Genomic DNA, 24,257 nt, shown 5'->3' with positions numbered 1-24,257 from the left:
ACGAACGCATGAATAATGATCTCAGCCTTGCTAATGGACAAAATGGAACAAATTTTAGCAAAACTACAGAGAAGAAAGAAGGCCGTTTTAGTAACACTCTTGTTGTGTGACTCAAAAAAAAGAGTTGGGTCTAAGATAATACCCAGATTCTTTACTGAGTCGCCTTGGTAATCCATCTGGTCCTTGCCCTGCCCCGGGGCCTCCTCCAAGTGGGATGTGCAACGAGGACTTCCCTAGAGAGACGCTCGTGAGGCATCCCTACAAGATGCCCAAACCACCTAAGCTGGCTCCTTTCCTAGCGAAGAAGCAGTGGCTGTAGGGCAGGTCCGACCGGTAGGAGGCCACGGGGAAGACCCAGGACACGTTGGGAAGACTGTCTCCCCGCTGCCCTGCGAAATGCCTCGGGATCCCTCGGGAACAGCTGGACGAAGTGGCTGGGGAGAGGAATGTCTGGGCTTCCCTGCTTAGGCTGCTGTCCCCGCGACCCGACCTAGACTAAGTGGAAGAAGATGGATGGATGGATAGATCTCACCATAGGAAATGTAACTTACTTCACCGAGTATTATTTATGTTCATCCATCCATCTTCTTCCATTCATCCAGGGAAACCCAGACTTTCCTCTCCCCAGCCACTTCGTCCAGCTCTTCCCGGGGGATCCCGAGGCGTTTTCAGGGTAGACGGGAGACATAGTCTTCCCCAGCTTGGTCTTACCGGTGGCCTCCTACCGGTAGGATGTGCCCTAAACACCTCCCTAGGGAGGCGTTCGGGTGGCATCCTCGGTTGGTAGAGTGGCCGTGCCAGCAACTTGAGGGTTGCAGGTTCGATCCCCGCTTCTGCCATCTTTGTTACTGCCGTTGTGTCCTTGGGCAAGACACTTTACCCACCTGTCCTGAGTGCCACCCACACTGGTTTAAATATCTCACTTAGATATTGGGTTTCACTATGTAAAGTGCCTTGAGTCACTAGAGAAAAGCGCTATATAAATATAATTCACTTCACTTCACATCCTGACCCCATACTTGCCAACCCTCCCGGATTTTCAGGGAGACTCCCGAAATTCAGCCCCTCTCCCAAACATCCCAGGACAAATTTTCTCCCGAAAATCTCCCGAAATTCAGGCGGAGCTGGAGGCCACGCCCCCTCCAGCTCCATGCGGACCTGAGTGAGGACAGTCTGTTTTCACGTCTGCTTTCCCACAATATACACAACGTGTCTGCCCAATGACTGTATAAATGTAGAATGATCGAGGGCGAGTTCTTGTTTTCTTATGTGGGTTTATTGTTAAGCAGTTTCATTAGCGCGGTAACAACACACAACAACAGCAGTCAATGTTGTGACACCCTTAAACAGGACAATACTGCCATCTACTGTACGTACATATGGTTAGGAAAATAGTGACAGACAATAGAACAAGGATGGACAATTCAACCCTTAACTAAAAAATGATTAGATGAATATTATTTGTGTGTATATGTGTAAATAAATGAACACTGAAATTCAAGTATTTCTTTTATATATATATATATATATATATATATATATATAAGAAATACTTGACTTGGTGAATTGTAGCTGTAAATATACTCCTCCCCTCTTAACCACGCCCCCCACACCGCATCTCTCGAAATCGGAGGTCTCAAGTTTGGCAAGTATCTCCTGACCAGATGCCCGAACCACCTCATCTGGCTCCTCTCCATATGGAGGAGCAGTTTGAGCTCCCCCTGAATGGCAGAGTAAATAAATATTATTATTTATATATTTTTATTGTGATTACTCATGGAGTATATTGTGAATAATTTGAGAACGTGAAGTGAGCAAAAGTTTTAGCAACTGTTATGTCAAAGAAAATGGGTAGGATTAAATAAGCGCTGCTTCTTCCTAATCCTTTTTCGAACATGTTAAATAGAGAAACTGGAATCTGTGATGCGTCATGTTGTATGTTTGGATGTTCGAAATAACCTCAAACGCAACACTTCTGATTCTGATAGAACATGGTTGTTCCCACTGCACCTAAATGTCACATGTGCGTCCGACTGACGTCACCGTTGCGCCTGCGCGGAATGCAATCCCGGAAACACTATACTTGTTTTGCGTTTTACTAGCAATGACTTAAACCGGACATAAGATTCGATTAATTCTCACAAACGGCCGCCATTATGTTGCTGTGTTTTATCCGCGTTCACGAAAGTGGCTGTCCTCTAAGTAAGAGACATTAAGAGAGTGTTTTGGGGCGGTTAGCTGGTCCCGACAAGTTTCGTGGCGATGGACAGCACAGCTTTGGAGCTCGACGCTGTCAGGTTTGCCAAAACAGCCGTCACGTATGACCACAATGGCAAGTATAACGAAGCCGTCTTTTATTATAAGGTGAGTAAATATGACGGCGGGCGACATTTTCCTATTGCAAAATCATTCCGGGTCACTTTTCGAACCGTCCATCGATGTGACTTATAATGACGTCACGCGTGTGACGTCACTGTTACTTCTTTGCTCCAGGAGGCAGCCCAGGCCCTCATCTATGCCGGCATGGCCGGCTCCAAACTGGAGGGAATCCAGGACAAAGTCAATGAGTACTTGGATAGAGTGCAGACCCTCCACAATGCGTGTAAGTCAATACAAATAGAAGGAAACTTTGTTTTCAGCGCAAACCCGTTCAAGTTTAGACAAGCAAATTATGTGCAGTAATGTTTCAAATTACAAACCCCGTTTCCATATGAGTTGGGAAATTGTGTTAGATGTAAATATAAACGGAATACAATGATTTGCAAATCCTTTTCAACCCATATTCAGTTGAATGCTCTACAAAGACAAGATATGTGATGTTCAAACTCATAAACTTTATTTTTTTTTCCAAATAATAATTAACTTAGAGTTTCATGGTTGCAACATGTGCCAAAGTAGTTGGGAAAGGGCATGTTCACCACTGTGTTACATCACCTTTTCTTTTAACAACACTCTATAAACATTTGGGAATTGAGGAAACTAATTGTTGAAGCTTTGAAAGTGGAATTCTTTCTCATTCTTGTTTTATGTAGAACTTTATTCAGTCAACAGTCCGGGGTCTCCGCTGTCGTATTTTACGCTTCATAATGCACCACACATTTTCGATGGGAGACAGGTCTGGACTGCAGGCGGGCCAGGAAAGTACCCTTACTCTTTTACTACGAAACCACGCTGTTTTAACACGTGGCTTGGCATTGTCCTGCTGAAATAAGCAGGGGCGTCCATGATAACATTGTTTGGATGACAACATATGTTGTTCCAAAACCTGTATGGACCATTCAGCATTAATGGTGCCTTCAAAGATGTGTAAGTTACCCATGCCTTGGGTACTAATACACCCCCATACCATCACAGATGCTGGCTTTTGAACTTTGCGCCCAAAACAACCCGGATGGTTATTTTCCTCTTTGTTCCGGAGGACACCACGTCCACAATTTCCAAATATAATTAGTAATGTGGACCCCTCAGACCACAAAACACTTTTCCACTTTGTATCAGTTCATCTTAGATGAGCTTGGATCACCACCCCTTTTAGGCAAAAGTAACACAACAATGATGGCAAGCTTTAATGCCATAGACTCTAAAACTCTAGTGGAAACGGTGATAGCTCTAAAGTCATCCACCTGCTGCCTTAATGTTTTACCTACCAACTTATTTAAAGGGGAACATTATCACAATTTCAGAAGGGTTAAAACCAATGAAAATCAGTTCCCAATGGCTTATTTTATTTTTCGAAGTTTTTTTTCAAAATTTTACCCATCATGGAATATCCCGAAAAAAGGCTTTAAAGTGCCTGATTTTCGCTATCTGTAAATCCAGCCGTCCCTTTTCCTGTGACGTCACATAGTGATGCCAATACAAACAAACATGGCGAATAGAACAGCAAGATATAGCGACATCAGCTCGGATTCAGACTCGGATTTCAGCGGCTTAAGCGATTCAACAGAATACGCATGTATTGAAACGGATGGTTGGAGTGTGGCGGCAGATAGCAAAAACAAAATTGAAGAAGAAACTGAAGCTATTGAGCGAATAGCTATTGAAGCTATTCGGCGATCGCATTCTAACCAACGACTGCATCTTTTGACCACTGGAGCAACTTAAATCTGTCGATTGGTAAGTGTTTGTTTGGCATTAAATGTGGGTGGAGGGAAAGGCTGGATGCAAATATAGCTACAAATGTACATACAGCTAGCCTAAATAGCATGTTAGCATCGATTAGCTGGCAGTCATTCCGTGACCAAATATGTCTGATTAGCACATAAGTCAATAACATCAACAAAACTCACCTTTGTGATTTCGTTGACTTTATCGTTGGAAATGCATTTGCTTTTAGTGTCGCAGGATATCCTCACATTCTTGCCATTTCTGCCATGTTAGTATCGATTAGCATGCCGTGCTAATCGATGCACACTCCACGTAAGACAACTTGAATCCGTCCCTGATCGTATTGTTAGACCCTCCGACAACACACCAACGAGGCATGATGTCTCCAAAGTTCGGAAAACAGTCGAAAAAACTGAAAATAACAGAGCTGATTTGACTTGTGTGTGTAATGTGTTTGAGAAAATGGTGGATTGCTTCCCGTTGTGACGTCACGGGTGAAAGGTCATCGCTCCGACAGCGAACAATTGAAAGGCGTTTAAATCGCCAAATTCCCCCTTTTAGAGTTTGGAAATCGGTTAAAAAAATATGGTCTTTTTTCTGCAATATCAAGGTATACATTGACACTTACATAGGTCTGGTGATAATGTTCCCCTTTAACTTAGAATTTCATGGCTGCAACACGTGCCAAAATAGTTGGGAAAGGTCATGTTCACCACTGTGTTACATCACCTTTTCTTTTAACAACACTCAATAAACGTTTGGGAACTGAGGTAGCTAATTGTTGAAGCTTTCAAAGTGGAATTCTTTCCCATTTTTGTTTTATGTAGAGCTTTAGTCGTTCAACAGTCCGGGGTCTCCGCTGTCGTATTTTACGCTTCATAATGCGGCACACATTTTCGATGGGAGATAGGTCTGGACTGCAGGCCACGCTGTTGTAACACGTGCTGAATTTGGCTTGGCATGGGCGTCCATGAAAAAGACGGCGCTTAGATGGCAGCATATGTTATTCCAAAACCTGTATGTACCTTTCAGCAATAATGGTGCCTTCACAGATGTGTAAGTTACCCATGCCTTGGGCACTATTGCACTCCAATACCATCATAGATGCTGGCTTTTGGACTTTGAGTCGATAACAGTCTGGATTGTTCGCTTCCCCTTTGGTCCGGATGACACGCTGTCGAATATTTCCAAAAAAAATTTGAAATGTGGAGACGTCTGACCACAGGACACTTTTCCACTTTGCATCAGTTCATCTTAGATGATCTCGGGCCCAGAGAAGCCGGCAGCGTTTCTGGATGTTGTTGATAAATGGCTTTCACTTTGCATAGTAGAGCTTTAACTTGCACTTCCAGAAGTCGCGACAAACTGTATTTAGTGACAGTGGTTTTCTGAGGTGTCCCTGAGCCCATGTGGTGATATCCTTTAGAGATTGATGTCGGTTTTTGATACAGTGCCGTCTTAGGGATCGAAAGTCACGTTCATTCAATGTTGGTTTCCGGCCATGCCGCTTACGTGGATTGATTTCTCCAAATTCTCTGAACCTTTTGATGATTTTATGGACCGTAGATGTTGAAATCGCTAAATTTCTTGCAATTGCACTTTGAGAAACGTTGTTCTTAAACTGCTTGACTATTTGCTCACGCAGTTGTGGACAAAGGGGTGTACCTCGCCCCATCCTTTCTTGTGAAAGACAGTATTGTTTGGAAAGCTGTTTTTATACCCAATCATGGCACCCACCTGTTCCTGATTAGCTTGCACACCTGTGGGATGTTCCAAATAAGTATTTGATGAGCATTCCTCAACTTTATCAGTATTTATTGCCACCTTTCCCAAGTTCTGTCACGTGTTGCTGACATCAAATTCTAAAGTTAATGATTATTTGCAACAACAAAAAAAAGTTTATCAATTTGAACATCAAATATAGAATAGAATAGAATAGAGTTTTTATTGTCATTATTGCAATGAACAGGTTCAAAGAACAACGAATTGGAGCAGGCATCAAATTTGAAAGTTAAAGATTATTTGCACAAAAAAAAAGTTTTATCAGTTTGAACATCAAATATGTTGTCTTTGTAGCATATTCAATTGAATATGGGCTGAAAATGATTTGCAAATCATTGTATTCTGTTTATATTTACTGTACATCTAACACAATTCCCCAACTCATATGGAAATGGGGTTTGTACCATAAGTCTTGAACTATACAACATATTTCAATGGTTGGAATCTGTGCCTTTGCATGATATTTTAGTGACTAGTGCTGTCCTGATACCAATCTTACTTTGGTACTTTTCTATACTTTTCTAATTAAAACAGACCAGAAAACATTTCATTCTTAGCTTTATTTTAACAAAAAATCCTGGTTGTGGCGGACCGGTACTTTTCAGAGGCGGTATGGTACCGAATATGATTCCTTAGGATCGCTTTATTACAGTAATACCTGTATACCGTACAACCCTACTAGTTACTATGGTACTGTAGGTCACAGCAGGTCAGACGAGGCACCAAGCAGTGTGGGTGGGGAGCGTTTCCATAGTGTTTCCAGAGCGGTGTGTGTCAGGGATCGACGTGGAAGGAGATTTTTACAAGAAAGTTCTAAAGCTTAGTGATATATCCAGATGTTAGTTTTTTTACCTTTCACGTTCATATTTAGCTGTGTTTGTTGCATTTTTGTTGCATTCGGCTTGATTGTAAAATATGTCGATTAAGAGCAGGTGTGACGTTCATATGTTTTCAATATTCAGGGTTGTATCGTTCATAGAAAAAATACAATTCCACTCCGTTTTTTAAGGCGGTCTGTCATAACATTTTTAGCATTCAATCAGACTTTATTGTGACGTTTTGTATTAGTTTTTCTAGAAATAGATATACCGGCCCCCAGACACTTTTTTTTCTCTAAATTTGGCCTCCGAGTCAAAATAATTGCCCAGGCCTGGTGTACAGGGTTACAGAACAGGAACGCTGATGGGTCGCCACACGGCGCCCTATAAAAGATGGTGGAAAAAGGTAAACCTGGTGATGGATGAGTAAAAAAAAATACAATCTTGACTGGGCTCCTAAGGTAGTCTGACCATATTCTAAAATCCCAAAAAGAGGACACATGTATGCATGCCAAGGCGGGCAGCATGTCAAGGCCGTGACTAGGTGAAAACTTGCCAATGATACTTGATCTAACTTTATAAATAATATATTTATTTAAATAAAGCATTTGTTCTCTTTTGTTGACAGCATTGTTGGCGCTAGGAATTTTCTAAATGGGGTCTCATGGGCGGTCCATGGGACCCCATTTTGAAAAATCCCATCACGGACCCCTACTTGATGGAATCCATGCTGGACCCCATCAAGTCATAAAAACGGGGTCCCACGGTAAATTTTTGGGGTCCCACTTTTTTGTAAGCCTTTTGAAAACGAATGATGAAGGTATGCATTGTCCTGTTATATCTCACATTATATACTGTGTTTTGGAAAATGGTTGTCATAAACGTTACTTAATTCATTAAAAGAAATAATATAAAAAGAATACACATTTGTATGCATATGTAAATGTATTCAGTTATAAACATTCATTCACTTTCTTCTTTCCTTCATGGATCTGAACTTTACCGCTGCTGGTTGTTTTTCCTATGTTTTTAATTTATAAGTTGCAGATGTATTTATTTCAGTATAAAAGTTTAAAAAGTGTTTTGCTTGGGTCATGAAATGATGATAATGGTGTGCCACGGCATTCATACATTTTATATTTAACGCTTAAATCTCTGGAGTTTACATCAACTTCAGATCTATTCCTCATTTCAAAATGTTTTAGTTTTTTTTAATGTTGTTTTTTTGTTTGTTTGTTTTTGGCCCTTTTTTGTCAAACAAAACTATGTTGTTTTTTTTATGGCCAACACACACTATATGCAGGGGGGTGGCTATTGTATCATCCCGGAAGAGTCAGTGTTGCAAGGGGTTCAGGGTATTTGTTTTGTTGTGTTACGGTGCGGATGTTCTTTCGAAATGTGTTTGTCATTCTTGTTTGGAGTGGGTTCACAGTGTGGCACATATTTTGTAACAGTATTAAAGTTGTTTATACGGCCACAGTCAGTGTGACCTATATGGCTGTTGACCAAGTATGCCTTGATTAATTTGGCCTGACGCAACAATCAAGTCTCCATCTCATCGCTCCCTGGGGGGTTATAGACTACAGACTGTGGTGAAGTAGGCCGGCTTCATAGCATGAACAAGCCTACAATTTTTGGTTGTGTTTTCCTGCTCCGTATGCTGAATGGCAATACACGATATATATCTCTCGATATTTTTTCCGTAAAGTAACAACAAAACACAAACACTCCTAGTTACCTAAGAAACTAATAAGTATGTCATTATTTTGACTTAGTAAATATTGACTTACTAGGACAAAATAATGACTAAGTCAAATTAATGACTTACTGTAAATAAGCGTTTGCAATAAGTGTTTGTTAAAAAATAGTTAATGTGGGGCCACATGCTGACATTTGCTAAACTAATCATGCTTAATTACAGCATTAGGGTAGCCTGTATTTGATTTTTATTATGTAAATGTTATATTTTTGTTAACGTGATAGCAGGGACGCTGCTATTCAAAACTAGGCTGCTACATTACTAATGATTAATGTAACTATAGCTGAAAAAATAGTAAAATAGCAATAGGAGAGACTATTCATCCCTGAACACCATGAAGTTCATGTAGGCTTTATGATGCAGTTACATTATTATATCAACTATCAGAGACAGAAACTCTTCATTTAACATAATGTCCTATTTTTCTGCTTCAACACAGAAAAAGGTCAAGTGAAATAACTTAGTTGTTAATTGTGGGTCGGCAGCACGGTGGTAGAGGGGTGAGTGTGTCTGACTCACAATATGAAGGTCCTGAGAAGTCCTGGGTTCAATCCCGGGCTTGGGATCTTTCTGTGTGGAGTTAACATGTTCTCCCCGTGACTGCGTGGGTTTCCCTCCGGGTACTACGGCTTCCTCCCACCTCCAAAGACATGCACCTGGGGCTAGGTTGATTGGCATCACTAAAATGGTCCTAGTTTGGGGATGTGAGTGTAAATGTTGTCTCTCTATCTGTGTTGGCCTTGCGATGTGGTGGCGACTTGTCCAGGGTGTACCCCGCCTTCCGCCCGATTGTAGCTGAGATTGGCATCATCGCCCCCCGCGACCCCAAAAAGAATAAGCAGTAGAAAATGGAGGGATTGATGGATGGTTAATTGTAGGTCAATAATGTTTGTCTTTTGTCTCAGACAGACAGGGCTTTGCTGTCCGTAACACACACACGCACGCACGCATTCACACACCGCAAAATGAGCTAACGTTACGCTAAAAGCTAATTAGCCTTTACCTCAAGGACTGTGAGTGAGCTAAGCTGCCGTTTATATTTCTAGAACGTCAACGGGCTCATAGTGATGTTACTAGTAGTTGACTGGGAGGTGTTAATTATAATTTGGGGAGAGTCCGCTGCATTATGCTCACCAACTAAACACCTTTATGCTAACCAGCACCTCTCCTCTCTGCCTGCCTCTGCTGTAAGCACTGACTCCATGCGCTCTGAATACTCACTGCTGATTGGCTGTTACATGCGCTCTGAATACACACTGCTGATTGGCTGTTACCGCTTTGCGTGTAACCTATCAGATGGTTGTGTGGGTGGGACAATGCTAGGTGCTGCAGAGACGTACTGACAGAGGCAGAGGCAGAGGCAGTACGAAGCGTAGCAGCTTGTTAAGACTTTAGATTAGCACCAAATGATAGAATAAATACATTTAATAAAGTCAAATACAAATAAGGCAATAAGAGGAGTATCCTACACTTCTCTATTGTAAAGTAAATTTGCACAGCCGATATGGGCATCTACATCAACTATATGCTTTGCCTAAAAAGCTGGACAGGACAAATGATTTTAAAATAACAATTTTTTATTTTATTTAATTTTTTTTTACTTTAGTTTAGGCAGTGGCTCTTTGTTGCTAAGGCGGCCTCCTTAACAACAAAGCGATGTGGGAAACCCTTTATATGTATAGGCTATATAAATAGTTTCTTTACATGCAGTTGGTTTTTGGCCCCCAGACAACATTTTTTAGCCCAAGTCAAAAAGTGTGCACACCCTTGACATAACCCAAATAATTATATGTAGCTATGTGGGTGTATATTGATTTTTATGAAGGAAAAAAAACCTTATTTGGTAACACTTTGTTTGATAATTCATCATCCTTAGTCCATAGTACAAACATGGATCGCCCACGTTGCCCATACCAGAATCTGCACCTGGTCCTTGGTATGCTGGCTAACTTCCTGGTATCCTGGCTAACTTCCTGGTATCCTGGCTAACTTCCTGGTATCATGGCTAACTTCCTGGTGTCCTGGCTAACTTCCTGGTATCCTGGCTAACGTCCGGGTATCCTGGCTAACGTCCGGGTATCCTGGCTAACGTCCGGGTATCCTGGCTAATGTCCGGGTATCCTGGCTAATGTCCGGGTATCCTGGCTAATGTCCGGGTATCCTGGCTAACGTCCGGGTATCCTGGCTAACGTCCGGGTATCCTGGCTTATGTCCTGGTATCCTGGCTAACGCCCTGGTATCCTGGCTAACGTCCTGGTGTCCTGGCTAACGTCCTGGTGTCCTGGCTAACTTCCTGGTGTCCTGGCTAACTTCCTGGTATGCTGGCTAACTTCCTGGTATGCTGGCTAACTTCCTGGTATGCTGGCTAACTTCCTGGTATGCTGGCTAACTTCCTGGTATGCTGGCTAACTTCCTGGTATCCAGGCTAACTTCCTGGTATCCAGGCTAACTTCCTGGTATCCAGGCTAACTTCCTGGTATCCAGGCTAACTTCCTGGTATCCAGGCTAACTTCCTGGTATCCTGGCTAACGTCCGGGTGTCCTGGCTAACGTCCGGGTGTCCCGGCTAACGTTCTGGTGTCCCGGCTAACGTCCTGGCATCCCGGGTAACTTCCTGGCGTCCCGACTAACTTCCTGGCGTCCCGACTAACTTCCTGGAATGCTGACTAACTTCCTGGTATCCTGGCTAACGTCCGGGTATCCTGGCTGACGTCCGGGTGTCCTGGCTAACATTCTGGTGTCCTTGCTAACGTCCTGGTATCCAGGTTAACTTCCTGGTGTCCTGGCTAACTTCCTGGTATCCAGGTTAACTTCCTGGTATCCTGGCTAACGTCCGGGCGTCCTGGCTAACATCCTGGCGTCCTGGCTAACTTCCTGGCGTCCTGGCTAACTTCCTGGCGTCCTGGCTAACTTCCTGGCGTCCTGGCTAACTTCCTGGCGTCCTGGCTAACTTCCTGGCGTCCTGGCTAACTTCCTGGTATCCAGGCTAACGTCCTGGTGTCCTGGCTAACGTCCTGGTATCCTGGCTTATGTCCTGGTATCCTGGCTAACGCCCTTGTATCCTGGCTAACGTCCTGGTGTCCTGGCTAACTTCCTGTTGTCCTGGCTAACTTGCGGTGTGTTCTATATTTGTGTGTCTGTCATTTGCAAAGTTTGTGTGTGTGTCGCAGCATTTTTACTGTCATCTGCTCCACTCCTAATACTTGAAAACAAGGAAGTGTTTTCTCGGTGGATGCCTGATTGTGCTTTTCCATGACTGTACTCGTACTCAATGTGTGTGGGTGACGTGTGTGAGGCCGTGGGAGTGTCCTGTGTTAGGACACGGATGATTCCAGTGTTTTTACTCCGCTCTTCCGTGCTGTGCTATTATTTTTGAGGCTCATATTTTCCAAAACTGTTTTAAATTTCAGCCTTGCCATAAAATGCATTTGGAAAATCACCGGACAAATATAATGGTAGTCTTTTAGGGATATGGGGGCGGTTTAGCTCGGTTGGTAGAGTGGCCGTGCCAGCAACTTGAGGGTTGCAAGTTCGATTCCCGCTTCCGCCATCCTAGTCACTGCCGTTGTGTCCTTGGGAAAGACACTTTACCCACCTGCTTCCAGTGCCACCCACACTGGTTTGAATGTAACTTAGATATTGGGTTTCACTATGTAAAGCGCTTTTGAGTCACTAGAGAAAACGCGCTATATAAATATAATTCACATATGTCATTTAATTCAAAATGAACCAAAACACAGTTTCTAGGAAATAGAAAAGATAATTCTTTAAGAGTTCCACAAATGCTGCAATTTGAAGGCAGCGCCTGATGCGGTTTTGGAAGTCCTTTTCTTCACCTCCGTAAAGTAATTTTCCTTTTGTTGTTGACCCTTTATTCCAGTCGAGGCGCAGAATAGCGACCCGCTGAAGTCCCGGCAGCAGGTAGACCTCGAGCGCGCCCACTTCCTGGTCACTCAAGCCTTTGAAGAGGACGAGAAGGGAAACGATGAAGAAGCCATTGAACTCTACACTCAGGCTGTGGAGCTATGCATTAAGACGGTGGGTCTCCTCATGCTCTTCTACACCACATGTTCTCCTCATGCTCTTCTACACCACATGTTCTCCTCATGCTCTTCTAAACCACATGTTCTCCTCATGCTCTTCGACACCACATGTTCTCCTCATGCTCCTTTACACCACATGTTCTCCTCATGCTCTTCTAAACCACATGTTCTCCTCATGCTCTTCTACACCACATGTTCTCCTCATGCTCTTCTAAACCACATGTTCTCCTCATGCTCTTTTACACCACATGTTCTCCTCTTGCTCTTCTGCACCACATGTTCTCCTCATGCTCCTTTACACCACATGTTCTCCTCATGCTCTTCTACACCACATGTTCTCCTCATGCTCTTCTAAAACACATGTTCTCCTCATGCTCTTCTAAAACACATGTTCTCCTCATGCTCTTCTAAAACACATGTTCTCCTCATGCTCTTCCGCACCACATGTTCTCCTCATGCTCTTCTACACCATATGTTCTCATGCTCTTCTACACCACATGTTCTCCTCAGTCTCCTCATGCTCTTTTACACCGGATGTTCTCCTCAGTCTCCTCATACTCTCCTACACTGCATGTTCTCCTCATGCTCTTCTACACCACATGTTCTCATGCTCTTCTACACCACATTTTCTCCTCAGTCTCCTCATGCTCTTTTACACCGGATGTTCTCCTCAGTCTCCTCATACTCTCCTACACTGCATGTTCTCCTCATGCTCTTCTACACCACATGTTCTCATGCTCTTCTACACCACATGTTCTCCTCATGCTCTTCTACACCACATCAATCAATCAATCAATCAATGTTTATTTATATAGGCCCAAATCACAAATGTCTCAAAGGACTTCACAAATCATTACAACTCTGCACCACATGTTCTCCTCATGCTCTTCTGCACCACATGTTCTCCTCTTGCTCTTCTACACCACATGTTCACCTCAGGCTCTTCTAAAACACATGTTCTCCTCATACTCTTCTAAAACACATGTTCTCCTCATGCTCTTCCGCACCACATGTTCTCCTCATGCTCTTCCGCACCAAATGTTCTCCTCATGCTCTTCTACACCATATGTTCTCCTCATGCTCTTCTAAAACACATGTTCTCCTCATACTCTTCTAAAACACATGTTCTCCTCATGCTCTTCTACACCACATGTTCTCCTCATGCTCTTCTACACCATATGTTCTCCTCAGTCTCCTCGTGCTCTTCTAAACATGTTCTCTTCATGCTCTTCTGCCCCACATTTTCTCCTCAGTCTCCTCATGCTCTTTTACACCGGATGTTCTCCTCAGTCTCCTCATACTCCTGCATGTTCTCCTCATGCTCCTCTACACTGCATGTTCTCATGCTCCTCTACACTGCATGTTTTCCTCATGCTCTACTACACTACATGTTCTCCTCAGTCTCCTCTACACCACGTTCTCCTCATGCTCTTCTGCACCACATTTTCTCCTCAGTCTCCTCATGCTCTTCTACACTACATGTTCTCCTCATGCTCTTCTACACCACATGTTCTCTTTATGCTCTTCTACACCACATGTTCTCCTCATGCTCTTCTGCACCACATTTTCTCCTCAGTTTCCCCGTGCTCTTCTACACCACATGTTCTCACAAGTCTCCATATGCTCTTCTACACCACATGTTCTCCACATGCTCTTCTACACCACATGTTCTCCTCAGTCTCCTCATGCTCTTCGACACTACATGTTCTCTTCATGCTCTTTTACACCACTTGTTCTCCTCATGCTCTCTGCACCACATGTTCTCCTCAGTCCCCTCGTGCTCTTCTACACCGCATGTTCTCCTCAGTCTCCTCATGATCTTCTACACCACATGTTCTCGTCAGTCTCCTCATGCTCTTCTACACTACATGTTCTCCCCGTGCTCTTCTACACCACATGTTCTCCTCATGCTCTTCTGCACCACATTTTCTCCTCAGTCTCCTCATGCTCTTGTACACCGCATGTTCTCCTCATACTCTTCTACACCACACGTTCTCCTAATGCTCTTCTATACAAAATGTTCTCCTCATGCTCCTCTACAACAAGTCCACCATGCACTTCTACATTAAATGTTCTCATCATGCGCTTCTACAACACAAGTCCTCCTCTTGCTCTCTTCACTCAATGTTCTTCTCATGCTGTTCTACACCACATGTTCTCCTCATGCTCTTCTACAACACATGTTCCCCTCATGCTCTTCTACAACACATGTCCTCTTCATGCTCTTCTACAACACATGTTCTCCTCATGCTCTTCTACAACACGTGTTCCCCTCATGCTCTTCTACAACACATGTCCTCTTCATGCTCTTCTACGCAAAATGTTCTCCTCATGCTTTTCTACACCACATGTTGTCACCATGCTCTTATCATGTGTTTAGTCGAACGAGACATCTGACCAGGCTCTTCAGACCAAGCTGAAACAGTTGGCCCATCAGACTTTAGACCGGTACGTCACACTAGTGAACAATCCTGCAGTTTTTTCCTGAAGTCCCTCAACCGAGTCCAACTGTGTCCCATCAGCGCTGAAGGTCTCAAACAATCACAGTCCAAGTTAAGTCCGGCCCAGCCTCAGGACCGGGCGGGGCCTTCGGGGGCAAAACCGAGCTCATCAGGACCCGCCCGTCAGTTTTTCCCCCTCGGGCCTGACTTCACCCTCAACGACCGCCATCAGCCTCAACCGGTCCGGCCGGTCCAGTCCAGCGAACCCCATGGTCAGCGCTACACATCTGAGGAGATCGAGGTCCTCAGGTGAACCATTTTTGTACAGTTCCTTTTTCACCACATTGTTTTCTTAAGTTATTTAAACAGTATTTCTTCTACATTCATACATTTATCACTACCTCATAAACACATTATAATTAGACCGGGATTATAGCTTTTTAATCACTTTAAGGCCTCATTTTAAAAAAACTCTTCATGGAATTGTGACTAAATGTATCTATACACCAAAATCCCTAAAAATGCCTCTGTACAAAAATATTCAGACTCATAAAACCTGACGCGCACATACCATCACGAAGTTTGGAGTCGAATTCTTCTGACGTAACCCCACCTCAGGACACGCCCCCTTTACGTGTCGACCCCCCATATTAGGAGGATGCAAAGTTTCACAACATTTCACAATATAAAAATAAGTTCAGTAAAAAGGTGTGTATTTCAGGATAGAAGCAGATATGTAGCTCTCTTTTAAAGCCAAAAAAATATTAACTTAATTTCATGTATTTCCAGACAGATATTTCACAAACATTTAAGGTTCTGCTCACATTCACATCATGATAATATTAGGAATATTATAATTACCAGAAGCTAGTTTTGTGTTTTTGCGAATTATGCATTTTAGTATTGTCCAAAAGAACTGGCTGACTCTGGATTTATTTGTGTATACCATATTTTCCCGACAGGCTTCACGGTGGAAGAGGGGTTAATGCGCTGCCTCACAATACGAAGGTCCTGAGTGGTCAGGGTTCAATCCCGGGCTCGGGATCTTTCTGTGTGGAGTTTGCATGTCCTCCCCGTGAATGCGTGGGTTCCCTCCGTGTACTCCGGCTTCCTCCCACTTTCAAAGACATGCACCTGAGGATAGGTTGATTGGCAACACTAAATGGTCCGTAGTGTGTGAATGTGAGTGTGAATGATGTCTGTCTATCTGTGTTGGCCCTGCGATGAGGTGGCGACTTGTCCAGGGTGTACGCCGCCTTCCGCATGATTGTAGCTGAGATAGGCTCCAGCGACCCCAAAGGGAATAAGCGGTAGGAAATGGATGGATGGATGGATATTTTCCCAACAATAGGGCGCACCGGTATATAAGCCGCGCCCACTGAAATTTAGAAGAAAAAAACATAATTTACATATATTAGCCCCACCGGACTGTAAGCCGCAGATGTATAGGTTGTGAAATTAGTCATTTAAGAAATATTTTGTAACTGTTTATTGACATACGTTACTTGTATCCAAACAGCAAAAGTAAAACGGCTGTTCAAACAAAACAGAAGTCATCGTCATGGACCCACTAGCTGTAGAAGCTGGCTCTCCAATCAGCTAAACTTACTCAATAATGCCACGGTGACGTTTTGGTGAATTTACTGAGGAATTTGTGAGACTGAAACAATACAAAAAGAAAGCCTTTGTAAGTTAATAATAATAATACAGTCACTCGTAAATATGTTAGCATATTAGCTAATGCTATCGACACCAGCTTCATTTGCATAAAAAAACTCCCACAGACAACACACACGGAATAGCTTTAGTTGTATTGTAAAACTTGCAAACGTTGCTTAGAGTGATGAATGAAGAGTCTTTTCGAGCAGAAACGCTGTGGACGGTTTTACTTCCGGTTCAAAGCATTAAAACAGGAAGTACAAACCTTGTTTCTATTTGAGTTGGGAAATTGTGTTAGATGTAAATATAAACGAAATACAATGACTTGCAAATCATTTTCAACCCATATTCAGTTGATAATGCTACAAAGACAACATATTTGATGTTCAAACTGATAAACATTTTTTTTTTTGCAAATAATCATTAACTTTTAGAATTTGATGCCAGCAACACGTGACAAAGAAGTTGGGAAAGGTGGCAATAAATACTGATAAAGTTGAGGAATGCTCATCAAACACTTATTTGGAACATCCCACAGGTGTGCAGCCAAATTGGGAACAGATGGGTGCCATGATTGGGTATAAAGGCAGCTTCCATGAAATGCTATGTAAATCACAAAAAAGGATGGGGCGAGGGTCACCACTTTGTAAGCAAATTGTCGAACAGTTTTAGAACAACATTTCTCAACGACCTTTTGCAAGGAATTTAGGGATTTTACCATCTATGGTCCGTAAAATCCTCAAAAGGTTCAGAGAATCTGGAGAAATCACTGCACGTAAGCGATATTACGGACCTTTGAGCCCTCAGGTGGTACTGCATCAGAAACCGACATTCGTGTGTAAAGAATATCACCACATGGGCTCCGGAACACTTCATAAAACCACTGTCGGTAACTACAGTTGGTCGCTACATCTCTAAGTGCAAGTTAAAACTACTGTGCAAAGTCAAACCAATTTATCAACAATACCTAGACACATGGCCGGCTTCGCTGGTCCCGAGCTCATCTATGATGGACTGATGCAAAGTGGAAAAACGTTCTGTGGTCTGACGAGTCCACATTTCAAATTATATTTGGAAACTGTGGACGTGGTGTCCTTTAGAACAAAGAGGAAAATAACCATCCTGATTGTTCTAGGCGCAAAGTTCAAAAGGCAGCATCTGTGATGGTATGGGGGTGTATTAGTGCCCAAGGCATGGGTAATTTACACATCTGTGAAGGCACCATTAATGCTGAAAGGTCCATACAGGTTTTGGAGCAGCATATGTTGTCATCCAAGCAACGTTATCATGGATGCCCCTGTTTATTTCAGCAAGACAATGCCAAGCTATGTGTTAGAACAGCGTGGCTTCGTATTAAAAGAGTGCGGGTACTTTCCTGGCCTGCCTGCAGTACAGACCTGTCTCCAATCGAAAATGTGTGGTGCATTATGAAGCGTAAAATACAACAGCAGAGATCCCGGACTGTTGAACGACTAAAGCTCTACTTAAAACAAGAATGGAAAAGAATTCCACTTTTAAAGCTTCAACAATTAGTTTCCTGATGTAACACAGTGGTGAACATGCCCTTTCCCAACTACTTTGGCACGTGTTGCAGCCATGAAATTCTAAGTTAATTATTATTTGCAAAAAAAAATAAAGTTTGAGTTTGAACATCAAATATCTTGTCTTTTTAATGCATTCAACTTAATATGGGTTGTAAAGGATTTGCAAATCATTGTATTCCGTTTTTATTTACATCTAACACAATTTCCCAACTCATATGGAAACGGGGTTTGTACATTTTCAACCCGCAACGTTGAGTGAACTCACCCAAAAGATGGCGCCATAGCACAATAACACACCCTTCCAGTCCCGTGCTTGGTTTTAGAAAAAGTTATTCAACACAAAACATGCCCATTACTGAAGAAAAATCCATTAATTAACCGCACCGTTTGATAAGCCACAGGGTTTAAAGTGAAGGTAAAAAGTTGGTTTATGTTCCTGAATTCACGGTATTTTAAGTACTATTATCACTGGAGGAAAAGGTTCAAAATGTTACCCACTGAGTATCAGCATAACATGCCAATCGCTAAACTATTTGCTAAGAGTGCTTAAGACAACAGAAGTGCTTCGTAAAATTTAAGAAGTTTGATTGTAGCTGAAATAGGCGCCAGCGCCCCCCGCAACCCCAAAGGGAATAAGCGGTAAAAAATGGATGGATGGATGAATTTGGGACGGCGTGGCGCAGTTGCAGACTGGCTCTGCGCAACCCGAGGGTCCCTGGTTCAATCCCCACCTAGTACCAACCTTGTCCGTTGTGTCCTGAGCAAGACACTTCACCCTTGCTCCTGATGGGTGCTGGTTAGTGCCTTGCATGGCAACTCCCTCCATCAGTGTGTGAATGTGTGTGGGACTGGGTGAATGTGGAAGTAGTGTCAAAGCGCTTTGAGTACCTTGAAGGTAGAAAAGCGCTATACAAGTACAACCCATTTATCATTATTTATTTATATGAATGGAAGTTTGTTACTGCAGAAAGTAAGCAGCTTTAATATGAGGGTGGATTGATCCATACATTGGTAGTTTCGATACCAAGGGTGGTATATAATCGATACTAGATTGAGCAGATCGATATTTTTACTTTCACTAAATCCGTTTTTTGTGGTTTTTGTTAATCAAATTCGGGGAATAAATTCCTCAAAACATGAGGAATTTTGGGGCAAAAACCGAAGGATTGAAATCCAGAATGGATAGCAGGTTTTGCTTTTTTTTTTTATTAGTACTATTAACATAGTTGATCAAACAATTGTATGTAAAGAGTATTAGTAGGAATTATTGCTATTGCTACACTGTCGATTATAATTATATGAAAACATTTGCAGTTATTACAAGTTACCATGAATTGATTAACGTGGACCCCGACTTAAACAAGTTGAAAAACTTATTCGGGTGTTACCATTTAGTGGTCAATTGTACGGAATATGTACTGAACTGTGCAATCTACTAATAAAAGTATCAATCAATCAATCAATCAGTATCGGCCAATGTCATCTATGGATGATCAGAATCGGCAGCATAAAACAGTAGTGATGACATATGTGACAAAATCTGGCTTGTTTTTAATACATTTTTAAAAAGTGGAGCTCTGCAGCAATGCGATATATTACATTTATTTAACTTAAACACATTATTGATTTGATAACTGTATTATGAATAATGATGATAAAATAAAAATATATATTTTACTAACAATATCGCTATTTGATTGACAAATTATATTAATGTGTATAATGTAAAATACCAGTCTGTTTTATGCAATTATAATAAATCATTTAAAAAACAAAAACATAATAAATGTAATACCTGTCTGGTTCAAACACTAATGACATATATTAAACAAGACAAGAAGCAAAGAATTAACCAGAGACAGAATTCAATTCGGCTCAATTGAGGAGAAACATGTCAACCTGTAACCTCTTACAGTGTCACCCATGCTCTGGCGAAAGATTGTTTTTCTCACCCTTTATTTGGACTTTCTCTGACCACATGTCAACAGCTGTTTCGAAGGGACGAGGATTGTATAAAGTTCACAGAAAAGGTTGTAAAACAGTTCACGGAAGAGGTTTGTAAAACAGTTCAAAAAGCGGTCGCCTGGAGGGGAATCAGGTCCTGCTTCCTCTTTGCCTTTGTAGTTCTTGGGTCAGACAATATCTTTCTGTTTATTACCATACATGAAATAAAACATGAACACCTTCATGTTGCCTCCCCCCTACCCATTGGAGTTTTACGAGCCTTACTCTTGGTACATTTTAAAGACAGCTTTTGCTTCTCACCGGGCACTTAATGTAACACAAAGTTTTTCTGATAATTTAGATAGAATTATACTAACAATACCAGTGTTTTTTTTCACTCCTAGATTTCTTTTGTACATTTTTTGCAAGCAATTAACGACAAATCTAATGACTTTTTTGATGTTAATGGACACTTTTGGAGCACTTATCACAGAATGAACACAAAAACAAAGCAACAGAAAAAAATATATTTGTTTTGCTTTTCATCATGTTTTTGCTCACTTTTAGTCTCCCATGTTAGCCTTAAAAAATATATGTGCAATGGCCAATTATGCAAATTAGACAGTCTTCTAACGATCCATCTAACAGACTGCAGTCCTGAGTGAAGCACTGTATAATTACTGTCATTAGTGAAAATGTTTCATGCTGAATTGGTTGTGAAGCTGAGGATCACGTCCTCGTTCCTTTGCAGGAGCACGTCGACAATCAACGGCATCGCCTACGTGCCCTTCATGAGCGTGGACCTCAAGGAGCGCTTCGCCTTTCCGGTGCCTTTCTCGTGAGTCCACTGCGTTCATTCCATACATGACGGCATTCTTCTAAACCAGGGGTGTGCCCAAAGTGCGGGCCGCGGCTAATTTTTTCTAACGGCCTGCGGCACAATTGTTAGCATTCTAATTAGGGCTGGGCGATAGAGCTCGATATTTTTAGGCCATGTCACGATACACAATATATATCTTGATATTTTGCCTTAGCCTTCAATGAACACTTTATGCATATAATCACAGCAGTATGATGATTTTATGTGTCTACATTAAAACATTCTTGTTCGTACTGCATTAATATACAGGACTGTCTCAGAAAATTAGAATTTTGTGATAAAGTCCTTTTATTTTCTGTAATGCAACTAAAAACATGAAAATGTCATACATTCTGGATTCATTACTCATCAACTGAAATATTGCAAGCCTTTTATTATTCTAATATTGCTGATTATGGCATACAGCTTAAGAAAACTCAAAAATCCTATCTAAAAAAATTAGAATATTCCCTCAGACCAAAAAAAAAAAGATTTATAACAGCAAAACAAAATCAAACATTTGAAAATGTCAATTAATGCACTCATTACTTGGTTGGGAATCCTTTTGCAGGGATTACTGCATCAATACAGGCCGATTGCCTCCATGCCACGCCATCTTTGGAGGCAATCGGCCTGTATTGATGCAGGCCGATTGGCAAACAGGTTCTAGGTGAGGGATCAGACAAAGAGCAGCTCGAAGACCTTTATGAAGAAGAAACATCATGGACCCAGATTTCCCTCGCCCGGACGCGGGTCACCGGGGCCCCCCTCTGGAGCCAGGCCCGGAGGTGGGGCACGATGGCGAGCGCCTGGTGGCCGGGCCTGTTCCCATGGGGCCAAGCCGGGCACAGCCCGAAGAGGCAACGTGGGTCCCCCCTCCAATGGGCTCACCACCCATAGCAGGGGCCATAGAGGTCGGGTGCATTGTGAGCTGGGCGACAGCCGAAGGCAGGGCACTTGGCGGTCCGATCCTCGGCTACAGAAGCTAGCTCTTGGGACGTGGAACGTCACGTCACTGGGGGGGAAAGAGCCTGAGCTAGTGCGCGAAGTCGAGAAATTCCGGCTGGATATAGTCGGACTCACTTCGACGCACAGCAAGGGCTCTGGAACCACTTCTCTCGAGAGGGATTGGACCCTCTTCCACTCTGGCGTTGCCGGCAGTGAGAGGCGACGGGCTGGGGTGGCAATTCTTGTTTCCCCCCGGCTCAAAGCCTGTACGTTGGAGTTCAACCCGGTGGACGAAAGGGTAGCCTCCCTCCGCCTTCGGGTGGGGGTACGGGTCCTGACTGTTGTTTGTGCTTATGCACCAAGCAGCAGTTCAGAGCACCCACCCTTTTTGGGAACGCTCGAGGGAGTACTGGAAAGTGCTCCCCCGGGTGATTCCCTTGTCCTACTGGGAGACTTCAACGCTCACGTTGGCAACGACCGTGAAACCTGGAGAGGCGTGATTGGGAAGAATGGCCGCCCGGATCTGAACCCGAGTGGTGTTTTGTTATTGGACTTTTGTGCTCGTCACAGTTTGTCCATAACAAACACCATGTTCAAACATAAGGGTGTCCATATGTGCACTTGGCACCAGGACACCCTAGGCCGCAGTTCCATGATCGACTTTGTAGTTGTGTCATCGGATTTGCGGCCTCATGTTATGGACACTCGGGTGAAGAGAGGGGCGGAGCTTTCTACCGATCACCACCTGGTGGTGAGTTGGCTGCGATGGTGGGGGAGGATGCCGGACAGACCTGGGAGGCCCAAACGCATTGTGAGGGTCTGCTGGGAACGTCTGGCAGAGTCTCCTGTCAGACAAAGTTTCAATTCCCACCTCCGGAAGAACTTTGAACATGTCACGAGGGAGGTGCTGGACATTGAGTCCGAGTGGACCATGTTCCGCACCTCTATTGTCGAGGCGGCAGATCGGAGCTGTGGCCGCAAGGTAGTTGGTGCCTGTCGGGGCGGCAATCCTAAAACCCCTTGGTGGACACCAGCGGTGAGGGATGCCGTCAAGCTGAAGAAGGAGTCCTATCGGGTCCTTTTGGCTCATAGGACTCCGGAGGCAGTGGACAGGTACCGACAGGCCAAGCGGTGTGCAGCTTCAGCGGTCGCGGAGGCAAAAACTCGGACATGGGAAGAGTTCGGGGAAGCCATGGAAAACGACTTCCGGACGGCTTCGAAGCGATTCTGGACCACCGTCCGCCGCCTCAGGAAGGGGAAGCAGTGCACTATCAACACCGTGTATGGTGCGGATGGTGTTCTGCTGACTTCGACTGCGGATGTTGTGGATAGGTGGAAGGAATACTTCGAAGACCTCCTCAATCCCACCAACACGTCTTCCTATGAGGAAGCAGTGCCTGGGGAATCTGTGGTGGTCTCTCCTATTTCTGGGGCTGAGGTCGCTGAGGTAGTTAAAAAGCTCCTCGGTGGCAAGGCCCCAGGGGTGGACGAGATCCGCCCGGAGTTCCTTAAGGCTCTGGATGCTGTGGGGCTGTCTTGGTTGACAAGACTTTGCAGCATCGCGTGGACATCGGGGGCGGTACCTCTGGATTGGCAGACCGGGGTGGTGGTTCCTCTCTTTAAGAAGGGGGACCGGAGGGTGTGTTCCAACTATCGTGGGATCACACTCCTCAGCCTTCCCGGTAAGGTTTATTCAGGTGTACTGGAGAGGAGGCTACGTCCGATAGTCGAACCTCGGATTCAGGAGGAACAGTGTGGTTTTCGTCCTGGTCGTGGAACTGTGGACCAGCTCTATACTCTCGGCAGGGTTCTTGAGGGTGCATGGGAGTTTGCCCAACCAGTCTACATGTGCTTTGTGGACTTGGAGAAGGCATTCGACCGTGTCCCTCGGGAAGTCCTGTGGGGAGTGCTCAGAGAGTATGGGGTATCGGACTGTCTTATTGTGGCGGTCCGTTCCCTGTACGATCAGTGCCAGAGCTTGGTCCGCATTGCCGGCAGTAAGTCGAACACATTTCCAGTGAGGGTTGGACTCCGCCAAGGCTGTCCTTTGTCACCGATTCTGTTCATAACTTTTATGGACAGAATTTCTAGGCGCAGTCAAGGCGTTGAGGGGTTCCGGTTTGGTAACCGCAGGATTAGGTCTCTGCTTTTTGCAGATGATGTGGTCCTGATGGCTTCATCTGACCAGGATCTTCAGCTCTCGCTGGATCGTTTCGCAGCCGAGTGTGAAGCGACCGGAATGAGAATCAGCACCTCCAAGTCCGAGTCCATGGTTCTCGCCCGGAAAAGGGTGGAGTGCCATCTCCGGGTTGGGGAGGAGACCCTGCCCCAAGTGGAGGAGTTCAAGTACCTAG

At 43.7% G+C, this 24,257-nt stretch overlaps 1 protein-coding gene across 1 annotated transcript in view; it reads left to right on the top strand.

The window, feature by feature from the left end:
• Positions 1-2,031: 2,031 nt before the first annotated feature.
• capn7 (calpain 7) overlaps positions 2,032-24,257 on the top strand; it is a 55,099-nt gene continuing 32,873 nt past the window's right edge. Inside the window, exons 1-6 of the mRNA XM_061915398.1 lie at positions 2,032-2,364; positions 2,494-2,602; positions 12,346-12,503; positions 14,889-14,956; positions 15,031-15,258; positions 20,848-20,934. Coding sequence (XP_061771382.1) covers positions 2,263-2,364; positions 2,494-2,602; positions 12,346-12,503; positions 14,889-14,956; positions 15,031-15,258; positions 20,848-20,934 — 752 coding nt within the window. The 5' untranslated portion in view covers positions 2,032-2,262. The remainder of the gene's footprint in view (positions 2,365-2,493; positions 2,603-12,345; positions 12,504-14,888; positions 14,957-15,030; positions 15,259-20,847; positions 20,935-24,257) is intronic.

This window comes from Nerophis ophidion, linkage group LG11, assembly GCF_033978795.1.
Source record: "Nerophis ophidion isolate RoL-2023_Sa linkage group LG11, RoL_Noph_v1.0, whole genome shotgun sequence".
NCBI lineage: Eukaryota > Metazoa > Chordata > Actinopteri > Syngnathiformes > Syngnathidae > Nerophis > Nerophis ophidion.
The sequence above is the reverse complement of the archived record's forward strand: the minus strand, read 5'-3'. Positions and strand labels throughout refer to the sequence as shown.